The 19,142-nt window shown below is 43.9% G+C and overlaps 2 protein-coding genes across 14 annotated transcripts in view; one reads left to right on the top strand and one right to left on the bottom strand.

Annotated features, from left to right (window-relative positions):
- The window catches only part of LOC105463733 (microtubule associated scaffold protein 1), a 166,469-nt gene extending 161,416 nt beyond the window's left edge, over window positions 1-5,053 (top strand). For all 13 annotated transcript variants that reach the window (XM_071068583.1, XM_011710988.3, XM_011710987.3 and 10 more), the window contains 2 exons: window positions 1,821-1,918; window positions 2,750-5,053. In XM_071068583.1, the coding sequence (XP_070924684.1) occupies window positions 1,821-1,918; window positions 2,750-2,963 (312 nt within the window). In that variant the 3' untranslated portion in view covers window positions 2,964-5,053. The remainder of the gene's footprint in view (window positions 1-1,820; window positions 1,919-2,749) is intronic.
- Window positions 3,808-19,142, bottom strand: part of LOC105463734 (platelet derived growth factor receptor like) — a 68,435-nt gene continuing 53,100 nt past the window's right edge. Inside the window, exons 5-6 of the mRNA XM_011710994.3 lie at window positions 13,579-13,718; window positions 3,808-6,260 (exon numbers count right to left, since the gene is read on the bottom strand). Of these exons, the coding sequence (XP_011709296.1) occupies window positions 6,072-6,260; window positions 13,579-13,718 (329 nt within the window). The 3' untranslated portion in view covers window positions 3,808-6,071. The remainder of the gene's footprint in view (window positions 6,261-13,578; window positions 13,719-19,142) is intronic.

Consider the following 19,142-nt stretch of genomic DNA (forward strand, 5'->3'; position numbering starts at 1 on the left):
TGCCAGCCAGGACTCTAACCAAGCTGGCAGAGCTTGGCAAGTCAGCTTAAGTGATCCCAGCCCTCGCGGTGCCTTGCTGTTGACCGTGCAACTGCCACGTGCTGCTGGCCTCTGCTCCCCACATGATGAGTGACTCAGGCTTCAAGTGCCTCATTCAAACCCAAACCAGCCCTGGACAGTAGGGGGCACGGGGAACCTCTCTACTGTTTGGTTTGTGTTGGTTTGGGGTTTGGTTTTCTCCTGGAGACTATGATTTCTGTTGAGGGAGGTAACAGCCAAGCCCCTGTGTGGATATACAAGCACTTTGAATTACCAGGAAATTTTTGTAAAGGAAGGAAAGGAACTCATGGTTGTTAATGGGCCCAACCTAGTATACATACCAGTTCCTGCCAGAGGTCGTCCTGTTCCAGCGAGTCTGGTATCTTCTAAATGGTAGTCAGAGGTGGCTCAGATAATCCTGTTAATAGTCGCTCCATATGCCATTCATGCCTCAAAACTTTCAAAAAATCATGTGCAATAGAACAGACTATGCTGTAAACTTAACGACACATTTAATTTGTGTTGATCTAGTATTTGTTTCTTGCCATGCCCCAGAGGTATCCTGATAATCTCTGTCAGCCTTGCATTGTGGATGTGTGGAAGAATGGGTTGCAACAATGACAGGGAAACCCACCGTTCCCTTCATATTTGTAAATGACAGGCCTCTGATGAAATGAAGAGAGCAGCACAGGAAGTTTTCTAAGATGACTTTCCCATGACACTAGCACTGCCCATCATCAGCTCAGTGACGTGATCAGGACTGGTTTCCCTAGGATGAGATAATAAAGGACAATACCTCCCAGTCTCGAATTCCAGGGTTTTCCCACATTGTTTTATCTGGGATTCCTGCATCATTACTCAATGTTTAGGCTCATTTTCTGGAAAGTCATTTCACCCGAACGGCTTGCGGTGCGCTGCTTCTGGATAATAGGATGTCTTAAGAACAACCGGGCTCCGAACTAAGCACCACACTCAAAGTGCGTTAGTCCTGCTACAAGGACAAGGGGCTTAGACTGAATTCTGATGGACCTATAATATCGCCTCTTCATAAAACCTTACCTTTAGAAAGTGAGTGGGGGACGGAGGCAGGTCTTCATCATGTTAAGTGATTCAATGTCCTCAGGCATCTTATCCTTTCATCTCTCAGCTGATCAATCTGTTTGCCTTGAAAGTTCAGCCTGCACAGGCCAGCAGGAGAACAGACCTATCTTCAGCTGACCTGACCTGTTACTTCTTTGATGGGATGCTCTAAGAGCTCTGTCCAATTACAGCTTTGTGTGGCCACTCAGAGGCAAATGCTGAAGAATTACCATGAAACTGAGTTCAAGTCCATAGTAAACATTGCCAGGGACGTTGAATTGTTGGCCTGTGAGTTTTCATCAGACATGGGAATCTCTTTTTTTTTCTTTCTGCAAAATTCACTTCATAAGAAGATACATAAGCTTTGATAAGTGTGGGCAGTGTGGCTGCAAGTTTATTTCACATTGAAACACAAAGAGGCACCAATTCTTAGAGAATTCCAAAACAATGTGGCCTGGAACAAATCTGTTCCCCACTTGTATCAATATTGAAGTGGCTTGGCATACATGTTTTAAAAATACCCAGCTGCTCTGTTTTGCTGTTTCAAAATCTTTTTCAGTATGTTAGTGTATAAATATTTTAATATGGTGTTGCATTTTCCTTAATTAAATCTCCCAAGTGTGCTTATGTCATGAGGTGCCTTAAGAAATGAGATGTTTTTTTAATATTGTATAAATGTGGGAATTCTTGTTTGTGCCAAGGTGGACAACAACACAGCATTGGTTGACAAATTGAAGCGATTCCAGCAGGAGAATGAAGAATTAAAAGCTCGGATGGACAAGCACATGGAAATTTCAAGGTAAAAAGAAAACAATGCCGTTTCTCCTGAGCTCCCCCCTCCCTTGCACATCCAGTGTACTTTCTGGACACGCTCTACCCCTGCACCTCCTGGAAATAGGATGGAAGCAGATGGTTGAAGGGGCATTGATTTCTCTCTGGAAAATGTGATGGTAATGGTTCATGCTTTTACCAAAGCGGCCTGGACTATACACTGAGACCCAGGCCAGCAGGCCTGCTGCCACGGCCTCTGGCTGCCTCTGAGAATGCTTTCAGACAAAAAGCAATACAAAACCAAATAGAAAACAGCCCCCAGCATAAGACAGTCATAAAACATGTTGAATATTTGCAAAAGTGGCACTCAGCCTACTATGAAATTGCCCAAAAAGTAGAGTTATTATATTTTTTTGAGATGAGGTCTCACTCTATTGCTCAGGCTGTAGTACGGTGGTGAACTTAGCTTCCTGCAGCCTCCACCTCCTGGGCTCAAACAATCCTCCCCCCTCAGCCTCCTGAGTAGCTGGGACTACAGGCACATGTCACCATGCTTGGCTAATTTTTGTATTTTTAATAGAGACAGAGTTTTGCCATGTTGCCCAAGTTGGTCTCGAACTCCTGGCCTCAAGTTATCCACCCACCTTGGCCTCCCAAGGTGCCGGGATTACAGGCATGAGCCACCAAGTCCAGCCTGTGTTTGTGTTTCTTAGCCAGCCAAATACCTGTGACCTTGTGCAGGATTCTGTTTTATCCCAAAGGAATAATTTTGGACTTCAAAATTTCAAATGCTAAGAAAAGTTTTTCAAGTTATTTTTTTACATAGACGTATATGGTTTCTGGCTTTTTTTTCTCCAAGGCAACTTTCCACGGAGCAGGCTGTTCTGCAAGAGTCTCTAGAGAAGGAGTCGAAAGTCAACAAGCGACTCTCCATGGAAAACGAGGAGCTTCTGTGGAAGCTGCACAATGGGGACCTGTGTAGCCCCAAGAGATCCCCCACGTCCTCTGCCATCCCTTTCCAGTCACCAAGGAATTCGGGCTCTTTCCCCAGCCCCAGCATTTCACCCAGATGATGCCTCCCCAAAGTCCACAGACTCTCTGAAAGCATTTTGATACAGGTCTGCAGGACTGACCCCAATGAGGAACGTGGGCACAGAGGTATATCAGCACACGTGTGATCACCGTAGGATAACTGGAGCGTCACTGCCGCCGGAATCAGCAGCTTCTGAGACTGGAACTCTGGAGGAAGGCTTTTGCCTCCATCCAAAAGATTTCCTCCAAAAAAAGATTTCGGCGTCGACACGGACGTTGTTGCACAAAGCACTTAAAGAACGAGAGCATCTTGTTCATTGCCTTGTTCACCTAAGCATAGGGGGAAAAACTCTCAGGGGCCTATTAAGATAAAGATTTATAACCTTTGTAATGTCCTTCACCACAGACACCTTCTTGTGAGTTTTTAGTCTGACTGTGGGGGTGGGGGGGTGTGAATGAAATGGATGTCACAGAGTGTCATGTGTCTGATGCAGCCGCCTCTGCTGTGTATTAAATGTCAAAATCTGAATATATCTGGATATGTACTAATCAAATAATCAGCATATACATTTCAGCCAAAGCCATAGAAGAAAAAGCAATAGTTGCTTGAATTATGATCATCTACCACCAACTCTGCTCAGCCCTGTAACAGGGCAGGGAGAGGGTATAACAGGGAAAGCAGGGAAAGCTTTGACTTGTCCCTATCTATACATTCTCTGTATCTTTTGGGGGTAACTTCTTGGCAGTTTTTCAGTGTTCAGCCATGTCAGTTGAAACTAGATTTTTCTGTAGAGTTTTTACTTACCCATGTGAGCCTAACAAACACTATCCTATTATTCGTTTTCTCAGGCTATGTGTAAATGTAGAATCCTAATTTTTCTATTAAAAAAAAAATGTAAAAAGAAAAAGGGCAGTACCAATGGGTTTTTCCGCCTTATTTTTACCTTGATCGATCCTTGCAGATTTAACCTGTCTTCTTCTCTCCCATTATTTTCATTTTCCTTTTTACCTTTCTCCACCATCCAGAGCCACAAAAGCAAACCTTCTACCTCCTACGTACGTTTCTCTGGGATAAGGATAAAGGAATATGATTTTCCAGAGCCCCAGAGCCAGCTCATCTTCCAGGTGCTGAAACCACTTTCCAAATAAACTAAAGCCTGGATTTGATACTACAGATTTTGGGAAATCTTAGAATAAAGAATGAGAAAAAGGAAGTCATTGGGCTAGTATAATTAAGGTAGGATTCAGTGCTTACCGATGATGCAGTATTTGATAGAAGAAAACAGTCTGGGAGGATCACACTCATTTTTCAGGTACCCTTTGAGGAGTCCCTCTGTCTTTAGTAGCAGAATGGCCCGCTGACGAGCGGAAAATGTGGCTTGTCCAACTCTCCTCCCAGTTGCATTTCAGTTTCTTTCCAGAACTTATTACCTCCCCTAATCGTGAGACTTTGGAAAAGGTGGAAGGAAGAACTGTTGCTTTATCTCCCACTCCCTGCATGTGTCAACATTGTGATGTCAGTATTTACTAATCAACCTTCAGTGGCTGTACAAATAACCGTTGTAGGAAGAAGAGATCCGGGATACTAGAGGTGGATATTTGGGTCATTTACTTGTACACTACATAGCAAGTTGATACTCACGTTGCATGTTCTTTTAAATTAGTGGCTGTGTGTCTTAAGTCTTTAACTTCCAATAGTTTATCATGTATGTAACCTTCCATGTTTGCTTCTGATAAATGGAAATGTAGAGTCACTGCCACTTCCTGGGATATTTCTGCTCACGCTTCCAAGTTCTCAATGACATTAGCCAAAGTTGGGTTTGCCATTCATCCCCTACACATGGTAAATCTTGTGTTGTTCCCTGCCATCCTCCGTATTATGTGACTGGGAAATAAATCTCATAGCAGTTAATATAAGACGTCTTCCAAGGATGGCAGAGAACAGGAGAGAAGATAGGAAACAAAATAGAGAATTTTTAAGATTTTGTTTAAACCAAATGTTTCATGTAGAATACAAAATGTTGGCACGTCAAAAATATGGATGTGTAGACAACTGTAGTTGTGCTCAGTTTGTAGTGATGGAAAGTGTATTTTACTTTGATCAAATAAATAATGCTGGAATACTCAAGAATTGCATCCTCTGACCTACTTCATTCTTCAAATTCTTCAGTTTTACATTCTTCAAATTTATAGCCCTTTGACAGCACAGTAAAGATGGTATCTCCTCTTAGTTTATTTCCCGGAATTTCCACTGCAACCACATAATTGGTCATGGGTTGAAACTTGGCTCACAGAGCTAGAGTTAGGGCTAAGCTCTTCTTTTCTAAATTCAAAGCTATCTGTGTGTGTTTGAGAAATAAATTTTGGCTGATTTTAACAATTTCTGCTATGTAAGAAAATTGGACAAACTTGGTAAATATTTTTGAATATGGTAAAAAAAAGTCTAAAAGTTGAATGTTCTCAACCTATGCATCTATTTCTAAAAAAAAGCTAAACTTCTAAAAACATGCTGTACTTATTGAATAGACTAATCTAGAATTAGTACCCTTGAGTGCAGCAGTTTAAAAAGATGAAGCATACATGATTTTTTTCAATACCTTCATAAATTAACTCACGTTTGCTTTAAAGTTGCTACTAAGACAAAATGACATTTCTAAGCATTTGAATCTGGAGTTGTTGCTTGTGGATAAGTAGTTGAACTGTATCTAGAACATTTTAAAATTCTAATACATTGTGGTGGTGATACAAAAGAGAATACTTGGTAATGACCCACGTATCGCCACCACCAAGTCTTTTTGGATATACTTTAAGCCAACTTAACAAACACTTATCCCACTTTGTATTCTTTACAAAAGCTTGTTCATTTAATAGAAATGAGTATATAAAATTGTTTACACATGTATAAAAACTAGGAACACATATGTTGGTAAGCAATCAAAATACATGCTTTCTGTTAGAAAAGTTAACACTTCTGTGAATAGACTGGATGACTTCCTTTTAGTTTGGATGTCAGGGTCGGACTCAAGATGCTGGGGTTGGGGTTTGGTGCTTGACATCAGCCTCTGGCAAAGCACTAATAAAAAGAACCCCAAAGCTGACTGTGTACACAAATGGGCTTTCCATAAGTTCATTACGCTTCCTTTTCCAAGTCAGGAAAACTCAACAGTGGTAGCTACTGTGGTCTGTCCTTGAAGATTCTGAGCAGTGCAAATGTAATATCCTGCATCAATGGTCTCAAAGTCTTCCACTGTAATGACGCTCTGGGAGAGTCTCGTGGTGTGTCCCAGTCCTCTGTGGATCAGCCTCCAAGTGTCTTGGATCGTCACAGGCCTTTCATCCTGTTTAACGACACCCACACAGACTGAAGCACGAGGGACAAGCTGCTATAAACAGCTCCCACTCGCCCAACACTGTTGAGTGTTCCTTTCAAAGAGCAAAGCACATGCTTATAAAAGACTTTAGTATGCATAGCTCATAAGCTGTGGAAGCTTCTACACTGGAATCATTTTAGGCTGCATTTTTTCCAAACAGAGCCTTGAATTTCATTACGCTGTTTGGCACTGACTGTCTGTCCTTTTCTTCTATAAGTTTTTACTTAATCTAAAATGTATGCTTTTAGAACTCCAAGAAAGTGGAACTGGCATTAAGCACAAGCAAGGACACAATTTTCCACTGGCCTCGTTCTTCACATTGCCCATTTTCTTTTCCTAAGTGGTTCTTATCTACAGAATAGAAAGTCAGTAGCCTGAAAACGCACCCACTGTATAAATGACTAGGAGCTCCCAATTGCTCAGATTTGGGAGAGGAAGAACTATGATTAGGTCAATGTGCCTTAGGACTCCAGTGGGAGAAAAGTTGTACCAAGGATGGGTAAGATAATGTACTAGATGACATGACCCCTATTTCTAGAAAGTGAGATGGTCACTTTTGAGATGTTCAGCCAACTCTGGTGATAAGAACATAGTATTACTCGGTGAATACCTTTTCTCATAAAATACCAAATAGCAATGTAGGAGCGGGGGAAAAAAACAAAAACCAGAAAAAACACCTCTACTGAAAATCATCTATGTCCTGTAAGTATGACCAACACTTTTGATAAGTACCTGGTACCAGGAAGCTGGAAAACACTATTCCCAGGGACAGTTATTTTCTACCAATCACAGCCTGTAGGCCAGAAGGATGTCAGCTACTGAATGTGTCTTGTAGAGGCCAAATCTCTTCTGGCAACAAAGGGATTATTCCATGCTGGTAGCAGAGCTGTTATTTTAGCAAGCAAAACATGCACAAGGGCTAAATATGCTGCAATTGCTTTTATGAGAAGTCTACTTTAAAATTATCTCTGGCCTCACAGCACCTTTTCGGCATGGTCTATTTCTATGCTCACTTGGGGGATGTCTGCTTACAGCAGCTTGCCATAGGCACAGCTTGTATAGAGAACACTCGAGCCAAGTGAAACACAGCGGTAGAAAGCAGCAGCAGGAAGAGCCCTGTGGGCTGTCTCAGTCCCCAGCATTTCTCACTTTGTCTCACAGAGGTCCTTGAAGAGGGCTACCAGAGAAACTGGCTACCAGAGAAACTGGGAAGAGACCACAGGGAGAAGGAAACTTCTAGCTGAACTTTCTAACAATTTTGACCAAACACAAAGTTTCCTGGACAGAACTCGGGTGAGGGACTGAAGCAGTAGTGCAGACATAGCACAGAAACTGTGGCAGGTAGCAGGTGTGAAACCTGAAAGCCCTGTATGCTTTCTTAGCCGGGAGGCTGGTAGCCTGGGACAAGTTCTCAACCCTGCTCCTCCACTGCCTAGAAACAAACTCTGTGCTGTTGGCGGAGACAGAGGGAGTGAGACCAGCCCTTTGGGCTACATGGGAGCTGGGTGAGGCCTGTAACTGCTGGCTTTGTCCCACTTCCCTGGCGACCTGCACAACACAGCAGAGCAGCCCTAATACCCTGGGGAACATAAGTCCATTGGCCTGAGAACCACACCCCCATTCCCAACAGCAGCTATAGCAAGACCCGCCCAAGGAGAGTGAGCTCAGACACACCTACCCCGCCACCACCTAATGGTCTTTTTCTACCCACCCTGGTAGCCGAAGACAAAGGACATAATCTCTTGGAAGCTCTAGGGTCCTGCCCACCACCTGATCCTCCCTATACTACTGCAGCTAATGCTCTCTTTAAAGTGCTGCCTCCTGGCAGGAGACCAACCAACACAAAACTAGTGCAATAAACAAAACTACAACTAAGGACCCTAACAGAGTTCATCCATTTCACTTCCCTGCCACCTCCATCAGAGCAGGTGCTGGTATCCATGGCTGAGAGACCTGAGACATCATAGGACTCTGTGCAGGCACTACCCAGTACCAGCCCAGAGCCCAGTAACTCTGCTGGGTGAAGAGAAATAACAATCACTGCAGTTTGGCTTTCAGGAAGCCACACACATAGGGCAATGGGGAGAGCACTACAACAAGAGAGCACCCCATGGACAGCAGCCCTTGAGCCCCAGATCTTCCCTCTACCATAGTCTACCAAATGAGAAGGAACCAGTAAAACAATTCTGGTAATATTTCAAAACAAGTTTCTTTAACACCCCAGAAGATCACACTAGCTCACCAGCAATTGATCCAAACCAAAAAGAAATCCCTGAATTGCCAGAAAAAGAATTCAGAAGGTCAGTTACTAAGCTAGTCAAGGAGGCATCAGAGAAAGGTAAACTCCAATTTAATTAAATCAAAAAAGACACAGGGTATGAAGGGAAAAATCTTCAGTGAAATAGATAGCAAAAACAGAAATTTCTGGAAATGAAGGACACACTTAGAGAAATGCAAAATACACTGGAAAATCTCAGCAATAGAAGTGAACAAGCAGAAGAAAGAATTTCAGAACTCGAACATCAGATTTTTTAATTAACCCAATCAAAGACAAAGAAAAAAGAATTTAAAAGAATGAACAAAGCCTCCAAGAAGCTTGGGATTATATTAAACAACCAAACCTAAGAATAATTGGTGTTCCTGAAGAAGAGAAATCTAAAAGTTTGGAAGACATATTTGAGGGAATAAACAAAGAAAACTTCCCCAGCCTTGCTAGAGAGCTAGACATCTGAATACAAGAAGCTCAAAGAACACCTGGGAAATTCACCACAAAAAGATCATCCTAGGCACATAGTCATCAGGTTATCTAAAGTCAAGACAAAGGAAAGAATCTTAAGAGCTGTAAGGCAAAAGCACCAGGTAACCTATAAAGGAAAACATACCAGATTAACAGCAGATTCCTCAGCAGAAACCCTACAAGCTAGAAGAAATTGAGGCCCTACCTTCAGCCTCCTTAAACAAAAGACTTATCAGCCAAGAATTTTGTGTCCAGTGAAACCAAGCTTCATAAATCAAGGAGAGATAGTCTTTTTCAGACAAACAAATGCTGAGAGAATTCACCACTACCAACCTGGCACTACAGGAACTGCTAAAAGGAGCTCTAAATATTGAAACAAATCCTTGAAATACACCAAAAGAGAACCTCCTTAAAGCATAAATCTCACAGGACCTATAAAACAAAAGCACAATAATAAAAATAAAAATTAAAATTAAAATTAAAAAAAAAAAGCGTATTCAGGCAACAAATAGCACAATGAATACAATAGTACCTCACATCTCAATACTAATGTTGAATGTAAATGGCCTAAATGCTCCACTTAAAAGATAGAGAATGGCAGAATGGGTAAGAAGTCACCAGCCAAGTATCTGCTGTTCTGAAGACACTCACCTAACAAATAGGACTCATATAAATCTATCGTAAAGGGGGGGGAAAAGGTATTCCATGAAAAGGGACACCAAAGTGAGCAGGAGTAGTTATTCTTTTTGTTTGTTTTGTCTTTTTGAGACAGAGTCTCACTCTGTTGCCCAGGCTGGAGTGCAACGGCACAATCTTGGCTCACTGCAACCTCCACCTCCCAGGTTCAAGCGATTCTTGTGCCTCAGCCTCCTGAGCAGCTGGGATTACAGGTGAAGGCCTGTCTTATAGAGGAGTAGCTGTTCTTATATCAGACAGAACAAACTTTAAAGAAACAGAAGTTTAAAAAGACAAAGAGGGACATTATGTAATGATAAAAGGACTTGTCCAACAGGAAAATATCACAATCATATATATATATATACACACACACACATATACACACACGTACATATATATGTGTACAGATGGATTCACAAATGAATTCTATCAGACATTCAAAGAACTGGTATCAATTCTATCAGCACTATTTCACAAGATAGAGAAAGAAGGAATCCTCCCTAAATCATTCTGTGAAGCCAGTATCACCCTAATACCAAAACCAGGAAAGGACATAACAAAAAAGAGAAAAATATAGACCAACATGTTTGATGAATATAGATGCAAAAATCCATAACAAAATACTAGCTAACCAAATCCAACAGCATATCAAAAAGATAGTCCACCATGATCAAATGGGTTTCATACTGGAGTGGTTTAACATACACAAGTCGTTAATGTGATACACCACAGAGAATTAAAAACAAAAAATCACATCATCATCTCAACAGACACAGAAAAAGCACTTGACAAAATCCAGCATCCCTTTATGATTAAACCCTCAGCAAAATTGGCATAGAAGGGACATACCTTAAGGTAATGAAAACCATCTATACTGAATGGAGAAAACTTGAAAGCATTTCCCCTGAGAACTGCAGCAAGACAAGGATGCCCACTTTTATTTAACATAGTACTGGAAGTCCTAGCCAGAGCAATCAGACAAGAAAAAGAAATAAAGGCATCCAAATCGATAAAGAGAAGTCAAACTGTCACTGTTTGCTGATGATATAATCATATACCTAGAAAACCCTAAAGACTCCTCCAAAAAGCTGATATAACTGATAAATGAATTTAGCAAAGTTTCAGGATACAAAATTAATGTAAACAAATCAGTAGCTCTGCTATCCACCAACAACGACCAAGCTTAGAATCAAATCAATAACTCAACCCCTTCTATAATAGCTGCAAAAAAACAAAAAACAAAAAACAACTCAGGAATACACCTAACCAAGGAGGTGAAAGACCTCTACAAGGAAAACTAAAAAACACTGCTGAAAGAAATCATGGATGACACAAGTGGAAACACATCGCATGCCATGGATGGGTAGAATCAATATTGTGAAAATGACTATACTGCCAAAAGCAATCTACAAATTCAATACAATTCCCACCAAAATACCACCACCATTCTTCACAGAACTAGAAAAAACAATCCTAAAATTCATACGGAACCAAAAAAGAGTCCGCATAGCCAAAACAAGACTAAGCGAAAAGAACAAATCTAGAGGCATCACATTACCTGACTTCAAACTATACTATAAGGCCATAGTCACCCAAACAGCATGGTACTGGTATAAAAATAGCACACAGACCAGTGGAACAGAATAGAGAACCCAGAAATAAACCCAAATACTTACAATTGATCTTTGACAAAGCAAAAGAAAACATAAAATGGGGAAAGGACACCCTATTCAACAAATGGTGCTAGGATAATTGGCAAGCCAGATGTAGATGAATAAAACTGAATCCTTATCTTTCACCTTATACAAAAATCAACTCAAGGTGGATCAAATACTTAAATCTAAGACCTGAAACCATAAAAGATCTAGAAGATAACATTGGAAAAACTTTTCTGGACATAAGCTTAGGCAAAGAGTTCATGACCAAGAACCAAAAAGCAAATTCAACAAAAACAAAGACAGATGGGGCTTAATTAAACTAAAAACCTTCTGCACAGCAAAAGAAATAATCAGCAGAATAAACAGACAACCCATAGAGTGGGATAACATTTTTTGCAATCTATACATCTGACAAAGGACTAACACCCAGAATCTACAAGGAACTCAAACAAATCAGCAAGAAAATAACAATCCCATCAAAACTTGGGCTAAGGACATAAATAGACAATTCTCAAAATATATACCAAAGTCCAACAAACATATGAAAAACTGCTCAACATCACTAATGATTAAGGAAATGCAAATCAAAACTACAATGTGATACCACCTTACTCCTGCAAGAATGGCCATAATTTAAAAATCAAAAAACAGCAGATGTTGGCATGGATGTGGTGAAAAGGGAACACTTTTACACTGCTGGTGGGAATGTAAACTAGTACAACCACTATGGAAAACTGTGGAGAATCCTTAAAGAACTAAAAGTAGAACTACTATTTGATCCAGCAATCTCATTACTGGGTACCTACCCAGAGGAAAAGAAGTCATTATATGAAAAAGATACTTGTACACATGTTTATAGCAGTACAATTCACAAGCGCAAAAAATGGAACCAGCTCAAATGCCCATCAATCAATGAGTGGATAAAGAAAATGTAGTATATATACCATGGAATACTACTGTGCCATAAAAAGGAATGAAATAATGGCATTTGCAGCAACCTGGATGGAATTGGAGACCATCATTCTAATTGAAGTAACTCACAAATGGAAAACCAAATATGGTATGTCCTCACTGTTAAATGTGAGCTAAGCTATGAGGATGCAAAGACATAAGAATGACACAATTAACTTTGGGGACTCGGGGGGAAAGGGTGGGAGCGGGGTGAGAGATAAAAGCCTGTACATTTGGTATAGTGTACACTGCTCAGGTGATGGATACACCAAAATCTCAGAAATCATCTAAAGAACTTATTCATGTAACCCAACACCTACTGTTCTCAAAAACCTACTGAAATAAAAAAATGACAAAACATATTAAAAACAAAGAGAACACTCTGAAGGACCCCAGGAGGAGGTGAGATTCTAGTTGACCCAGAAGATGGGACTGAAGATTGAGGTGGGGGCAGGAGAAAAGAGTGAGATACTTCATTTCCCTTTCCTCCAGTGTCCTTTTATTTTTTAAAAAACTTTTATTTAGGTTCAGGGGTATATGTGCAAGTTTGTTATAGAGGTAAACTCATGTCATGAAATGAAAGATCATTTCTTCACCCAGGTATTAATATTCAGCCTGGTACCCCTTAGTTATTTTGCCTGATCCACTCTCTCCTCCCACCCTTTACCCCCAGGTAGGCCCCAGTGTGTGTTGTTCCCTTCTTGTCCATGTATTCTCATCATTTAGCTCCCACTTATAAGTGAGAACATGAAGTATTTGTTTTTCTGTCTCTGTGTTAGTTTGCTAAGGATAATGGCCTCCAGCTCCATTCGTGTTCCTGCAAAGGACATGATCTCATTCTTTTTCATGGCTGCATAGTATTCTGTGGTGTATATGTACTACGTTTTCTTTATCCAATCTACCACTGAAGGGCATTTAGGTTGATTCTATGTCTTTGGTATTGTGAATGGCACTGCGATGAGCATTACTGTCCCTTCTTAGTTAAGGGTTTAAAAAAAAAAACCCTGCATATGAAGAGGGTACACTGAGCAAACTGACTAATGAAACTCAAATCTTTTATTTCCTGTCCTTAAAAAAATTTTTTTTAATATACTGAAACATCTTCAAAGAAAACAAACAAGCCTTGGCCCCCAACAAAGTCCCACATGTTTCTTGCACTTCTTAAGCTATGGCATGTAGCACTGGGTGGGGACAAAGCTGAGAATTAAAATGGCTGGCTGAGATGCAGTGCTGAGATGCAGGTGCTGAGTATGACACTTACCTTCTGCCCTGGGAAGATCCACGTGAATTCCACCTCCACGTCGGGCTCTCCCAGGACAGTGCAGAGCACACTGACGTCGTCCCCACTTTTCACTTTGTTTGAAGAGGCCAAGATGGTTGTTGAGGGAGGGCCACTGGGAACTGGAAGCAAGCAGGAGACAGGGAGAGTGAGACCCTGAGCGTAACCTCAAAAACAAACCTACACATGCATTCTTTTCTATGGAGACAGATGGACTTTTCTGCCTTTCTCACAACTTCCCGTCCAGCGCCAAGACGGTGTGAGCACACCACTTGGGGCTTCCTTTGAAGCCACCTTTTACCTGTTGACCTTGGTGGTCTGGAATGGGATTGGCACCAGGACTCCCAGGACAGCCTCCAAGCCTGTGATTAGGTGAGGAGGCTCAGAGGTCCGTCAGGGGTCATGTGACGAGAATAAAGAGGTGAGGGGGAACAAGTCCTTAGGGAAGAAGCATGTAGGAAGTACTGGGTGGTGGCGTCCACGGGGGTGGCAGGGAGCAGATAAGTGTGTGGCTGTCTATCCGCACAAGAGGAGGAGAAAATCTAAATATACAGATGTGAAAGATGTTTGGGCACAACTGCTACCTGGGTTTGCAGTGCCTTTGCCTCATCATGTTTCAGAAACAAATTTCTTCATTTATGGAGAATTCACTCAACAAGCTATTTATTTAGAAATGGTGTCTCTGCACTTCCCAAAAGAAGACATTTATACAGCCAACAGACCCATGAAAAAGTGCTCATCATCACTGGCCATCAGGGAAATGCAAATCAAAACCACAATGAGATACCATCTTACACCATTTAGAATGGCGATCATTAAAAAGTCAGGAAACAACAGGTGCTGGAGAGGATGTGGAGAAATAGGAACACTTTTACACTGTTGGTGGGACTGTAAACTAGTTCAACCATTGTGGAAGACAGTGTGGCGATTCCTCAAGGATCTAGAACTGAAATACTATTTGACCCAGCCATCCCATTACTGGGTATATACCCAAAGGATTATAAATCATGCTACTATAAAGACACATGCACACATATGTTTATTGTGGCACTATTCACAATAGCAAAGACTTGGAACCAACCCAAATGTCCATCAATGACAGACTGGTTAAAGAAAATGTGGCACATATACACCATGGAATACTATGCAGCCATAAAAAAGGATGAGTTCATGTCCTTTGTAGGGACGTGGATGAAGCTGGAAACCATCATCCTCAGCAAACTATCGCAAGGACAGAAAACCAAACACTGCATGTTCTCAATCATAGGTGGGAAGTGAACAATGAAAATGTAAATGACGAGTTAATGGGTACAGCACACCAACATGGCACATGTATACATATGTAACAAACCTGCACGTTGTGCACATGTATACATATGTAACAAACCTGCACGTTGTGCACATGTAACCTAGAACTTAAAGTATAATAATAATTAAAAGAAAGAAAGAAAGAAAAAAAAAGGGTCTGTCACCCAGGCTGGAGTGCAGTGGCGTGATCTTGGCTCACTACAAGCTCTGCCTCCCGGGTTCACACCATTCTCCTGCCTCAGCCTCCCGAGTAGCTGGGAGTACAGGAACCTGCCAACAGTGGTGCAGTCTTAGCTCTCTGCAGCCTCGAACTCCTGCATCCTGGAGGAAAGCTGAAGCCATCCTCCCATCTTAGCCTTCTGAGTAGGTAGGATTACAGGTATGAGCCACTGCACCTGGCTAATTTTTCAGTTTTTTTGGTCTATGTTGCCCAGGCTGATCTCCAACTCATAGCCTCAAGCAATCCTCATGCCCTGGCCTCCCATAGTGCTGGGAGCACAGGTGTGTCAACGAGCAATTTTGATGGTAGCCTTGAGCAAGGTTGTGTGCTAGCAGGTGGGTCTAGACCAGGGAGGGAGATGGACCTGATCTCTGAGCCCCTGGAACCTGTATTCTAAGGGAGGGGCCAGACACTGAGTGAGTCATTATATGGTTAGTTTTTGTTTGTTTTTTTGTTTGTTTGTTTGAGACGGAGTCTCGCTCTGTTGCCCAGGCTGGAGTGCAGTGGCCAGATCTCAGCTCACTGCAAGCTCCGCCTCCGGGGTTTACGCCATTCTCCTGCCTCAGCCTCCCGAGTAGCTGGGACTATAAGCGCCCGCCACCTCGCCCGGCTAGTTTTTTTGTAATTTTTAGTAGAGACGGGGTTTCACCATGTTAGCCAGGATGGTCTCGATCTCCTGACCTCGTGATCCGCCCGTCTCGGCCTCCCAAAGTGCTGGGATTACAGGCTTGAGCCACCGTGCCCGGCCTATATGGTTAGTTTAAAATGCTGTGTTAAAAGCTATGAAGCAGAAGCCCAGTGTACTCCGAAAGGCCAGAATAGAACAGTCTGAGAGCCAGGAAGGGCTTCCTTGAGGAAGTACTGTTTGAACTACAATCTCAAGACTGAGCTTCAAAGACATGAACAGGAGAAGCAGGGAGGCACCAGCAGGCTGGCAGTGCTCATGGGCGTGGCCCTGGGTGAGAGGTGGTGGCGGAGTGAGGAGGGCTGGGGAGAGGAGGGAAGGGAGGAGTGAGACCTGGATGGGGAGGACAGGGGTGAGTCCATGCGAGGCCATTCACGCCACACAGAGGATTTGGACTTTGGTTCTGGGAGAAGTGGGAACCTACTGAATGGTTTAATTAAAATCAGGGGCCGGGTGCAGTGGCTCACTCCTGTAATCCCACCACTTTGGGAGGCCGAGGTGGGCAGATCACCTGAGGTCAGGAGTTCGAGACCAGCCTGGCCAACATGGTGAAACCCCATCTCAACTAAAAACACAAAATTCGCTGGGCATGCTGGCACATGCCTGTAATCCCAGATACTGAGGGTGAGACAGGAGAATCGCTTGAGCCCAGGTGGTGGAGGTTGCTGTGAGCCGAGATCACACCACTGCACTCCAGTCTGGGCAACAGAGCAAGATTTTGCCTTAAAAAAAAAATCAACTGCAGTGTGGAAAACAGAGTGGAGAAAGAAAAGGTGGACATAGGGGAGATGGATGAGAAGATATTCACGTAAGACCAGGGCAGAGACAATGCTAGCTTGATCCCTTTTTTGTAGTGAGGATGGAGAGAAACAGTAAGATTTGAAAGTGATTTAATGAAAAAAGTACAAAGGATTGGGAGGAGAAGGGAGATGAGCTTGACTTCCAGCCACAGGCCTGTCCCCTGGATGAAGGTAGTGCCGTCACCAAAGCAGAGGAGGAGGAAGAACCAGTCCAGGGAGGATGGCGCTGAGTCCAGGGATGGCATACAGAGGATGGACGGTCCCGAAGCATCTCAGTGCACGCTCGAGGTGGACGGCGGACACGTGGATCTGGTGCTTCCAGATCTGGCCACTTCCACCCACTTGGGAGTTCCCAGTGTACACATGTGAAGCAGGCCCAGGGAGAGAACAAGGAGTGGGAAAGAAGGGTGACTGGGGGAGCACCAGCATTTCAGAGTTGATAGATTGCTAAGAGCTGACCAAGAAGAGTGAGAAAGCTGAAGGGGAGGTGGTGGAAGCTGGAAAAAATGGAACCAGGGCAGAGGCCGTTCCATGCAGGGGAGGCGGAATCCAGTGGGACGGGGACAGATTTTAACGGCATGGGGTTCCCAGAGTACCTTGGCAACAGCCATTTCGGTGGAAGTCAAGGGAGAAGGCCAGATGGGAGTGGGCAGAGGAGTGTGTGGGAGGAAAGGAAGTGGAGATGGGACATGGAGAGCTCTTTCATTCAGGGACTTGGTTCTAGTGGGGAAGAGTGGTGGGCTCAGCGCAGCACGCGGGGAGGTGAAGCAGGGCCGTGAGAGGGATTTGGTAACAGGGCGTGAGGGGCATGGCCTGCTGAATAAGCACCATGGCTGAGAACACGAGGCATGACAGAGCCCAATTTTTAACTTCAGAGAGCAGCTCACTCTTGGGGCTACTGATCCCCCGACAGGGCTGCCTGAGAAGCTCCACTGCAGGGGACGGACCCTGCCCACACACACCACTTGCCCCTGGTCAAGGTGAGAGTTCTCCGAGAGACGAAAGTCACCTGTGAGGGACTACAGTGCCTAAAGAGAAACGACTTCCCCTCCTCCCTTGCAAAGCTGGCAAGGGGGTGCTTCACTCCAGAAAGGTGAGGGAGGGGCCTCAGAGAACTGCTTGTCAAGGAAGGTGGGTGCTGTGGCGTTCTGCAACAGAACTGCTCCTAGCCGGCCCCTATGCCATCAGCCCGGGGCAAAAGAGCCCTGGACAAGATGGCAGAGTGGGGGACTTCCAGAAGGAAAGAGGGCCCAGACTGTGTCTCCACAGTATGTTCTGGTGGCCACCTGCTCCGGAGTCAGGTGATCAGATGGACACAGGGACGTCAAGACTCCAGGCTTTCTCAGTCGTGCTGCACCTAACAGCAAAGAAGTTCATACAAGCAGAGGCAGCCTCCAGCTGAGGGTCCAGGAGGAGGCGAGGCTGCATGGGACAGGGCCTAGGACACTAAAGGGGCTTGTGACAAGCGAGTCCCTATCACCTGTGACAAAGCACTGGAGTCACTATCTGCTCCCATCAGGCTCACAGACAGCAAGCCAGGTCAGCATTTATCACCAGGGGTAGCCAGCTCTTGGGCTCTGACCTCTGTCTCTTACTTCCCCTAACCTGGTGTCCCAGCAGGGAGGGGAGGGGAGGGGAGCAGAGGGGACTGTGGCCTCTGACTCAGAGCTGCTGGACTCAGCATGGAGCCTGCATGTGGAAGGAAGAGCAGAAAGCAGGCTTGGATCAATTGTCGGGACTGAAGTTTTTTTTTTTTTTTTGAGACGGAGTCTCGCTGTGTCTCCCAGGCTGGAGTGCAGTGGCGTGATCTCGGCTCACTGCAAGCTCCGCCTCCCGGGTTCATGCCATTCTCCCACCTCAGCCTCCCAAGTAGCTGAGACTACAGGCGCCCGCCACCACGCCCGGCTAGTTTTTTTTTGTATTTTTAGTAGAGACGGGGTTTCACCATGTTAGCCAGGATAGTCTCGATCTCCTGACCTCGTGATCCACCCGCCTCGGCCTCCCAAAGTGCTGGGATTACAGGCTTGAGCCACCGCGCCCGGCCGGGACTGAAGATTTTAAACAAACGGCCTTAGAAATCAGAACGAGACTGTCTTACCCACCCAGCGAGCCTCCTGGATGTCAAAGGGAAACTCAACACGACTAACAGATCTCCCTACCCTCAGGAAAAGGGGGATTTAACACAGTGGAATGGCTGGCAGTTACCAGGGAAAAACGTATTTCATGTATAAACGCCCTGAAATGAAACTCCTCACTAAAATGGCCACATTAAAAGAAGTAGTTCCAATTTTAACTGGGAGACTGATCATGTTTCAGATCTGTCAAGAGGAAGGGAGTAAGGCCAGTTGGAAGAGAATGAGGTGGGAGTTTGAGGACTCCAAGTGTTCTGTGCACATTGGGGAAAGCAGAAGAAAGACGGAACAAAACGCAGAGGACGCCAGGCAGGGTGGACAAGAGATGGGGGATTCGAGGCCATGCCCTCTACCCACCCATGGGAGTGTCCCAACAGCTCTTAACTCTGGGTACAGGTACG

Source organism: Macaca nemestrina, chromosome 8 (assembly GCF_043159975.1).
Source record: "Macaca nemestrina isolate mMacNem1 chromosome 8, mMacNem.hap1, whole genome shotgun sequence".
Taxonomy (NCBI): domain Eukaryota; kingdom Metazoa; phylum Chordata; class Mammalia; order Primates; family Cercopithecidae; genus Macaca; species Macaca nemestrina.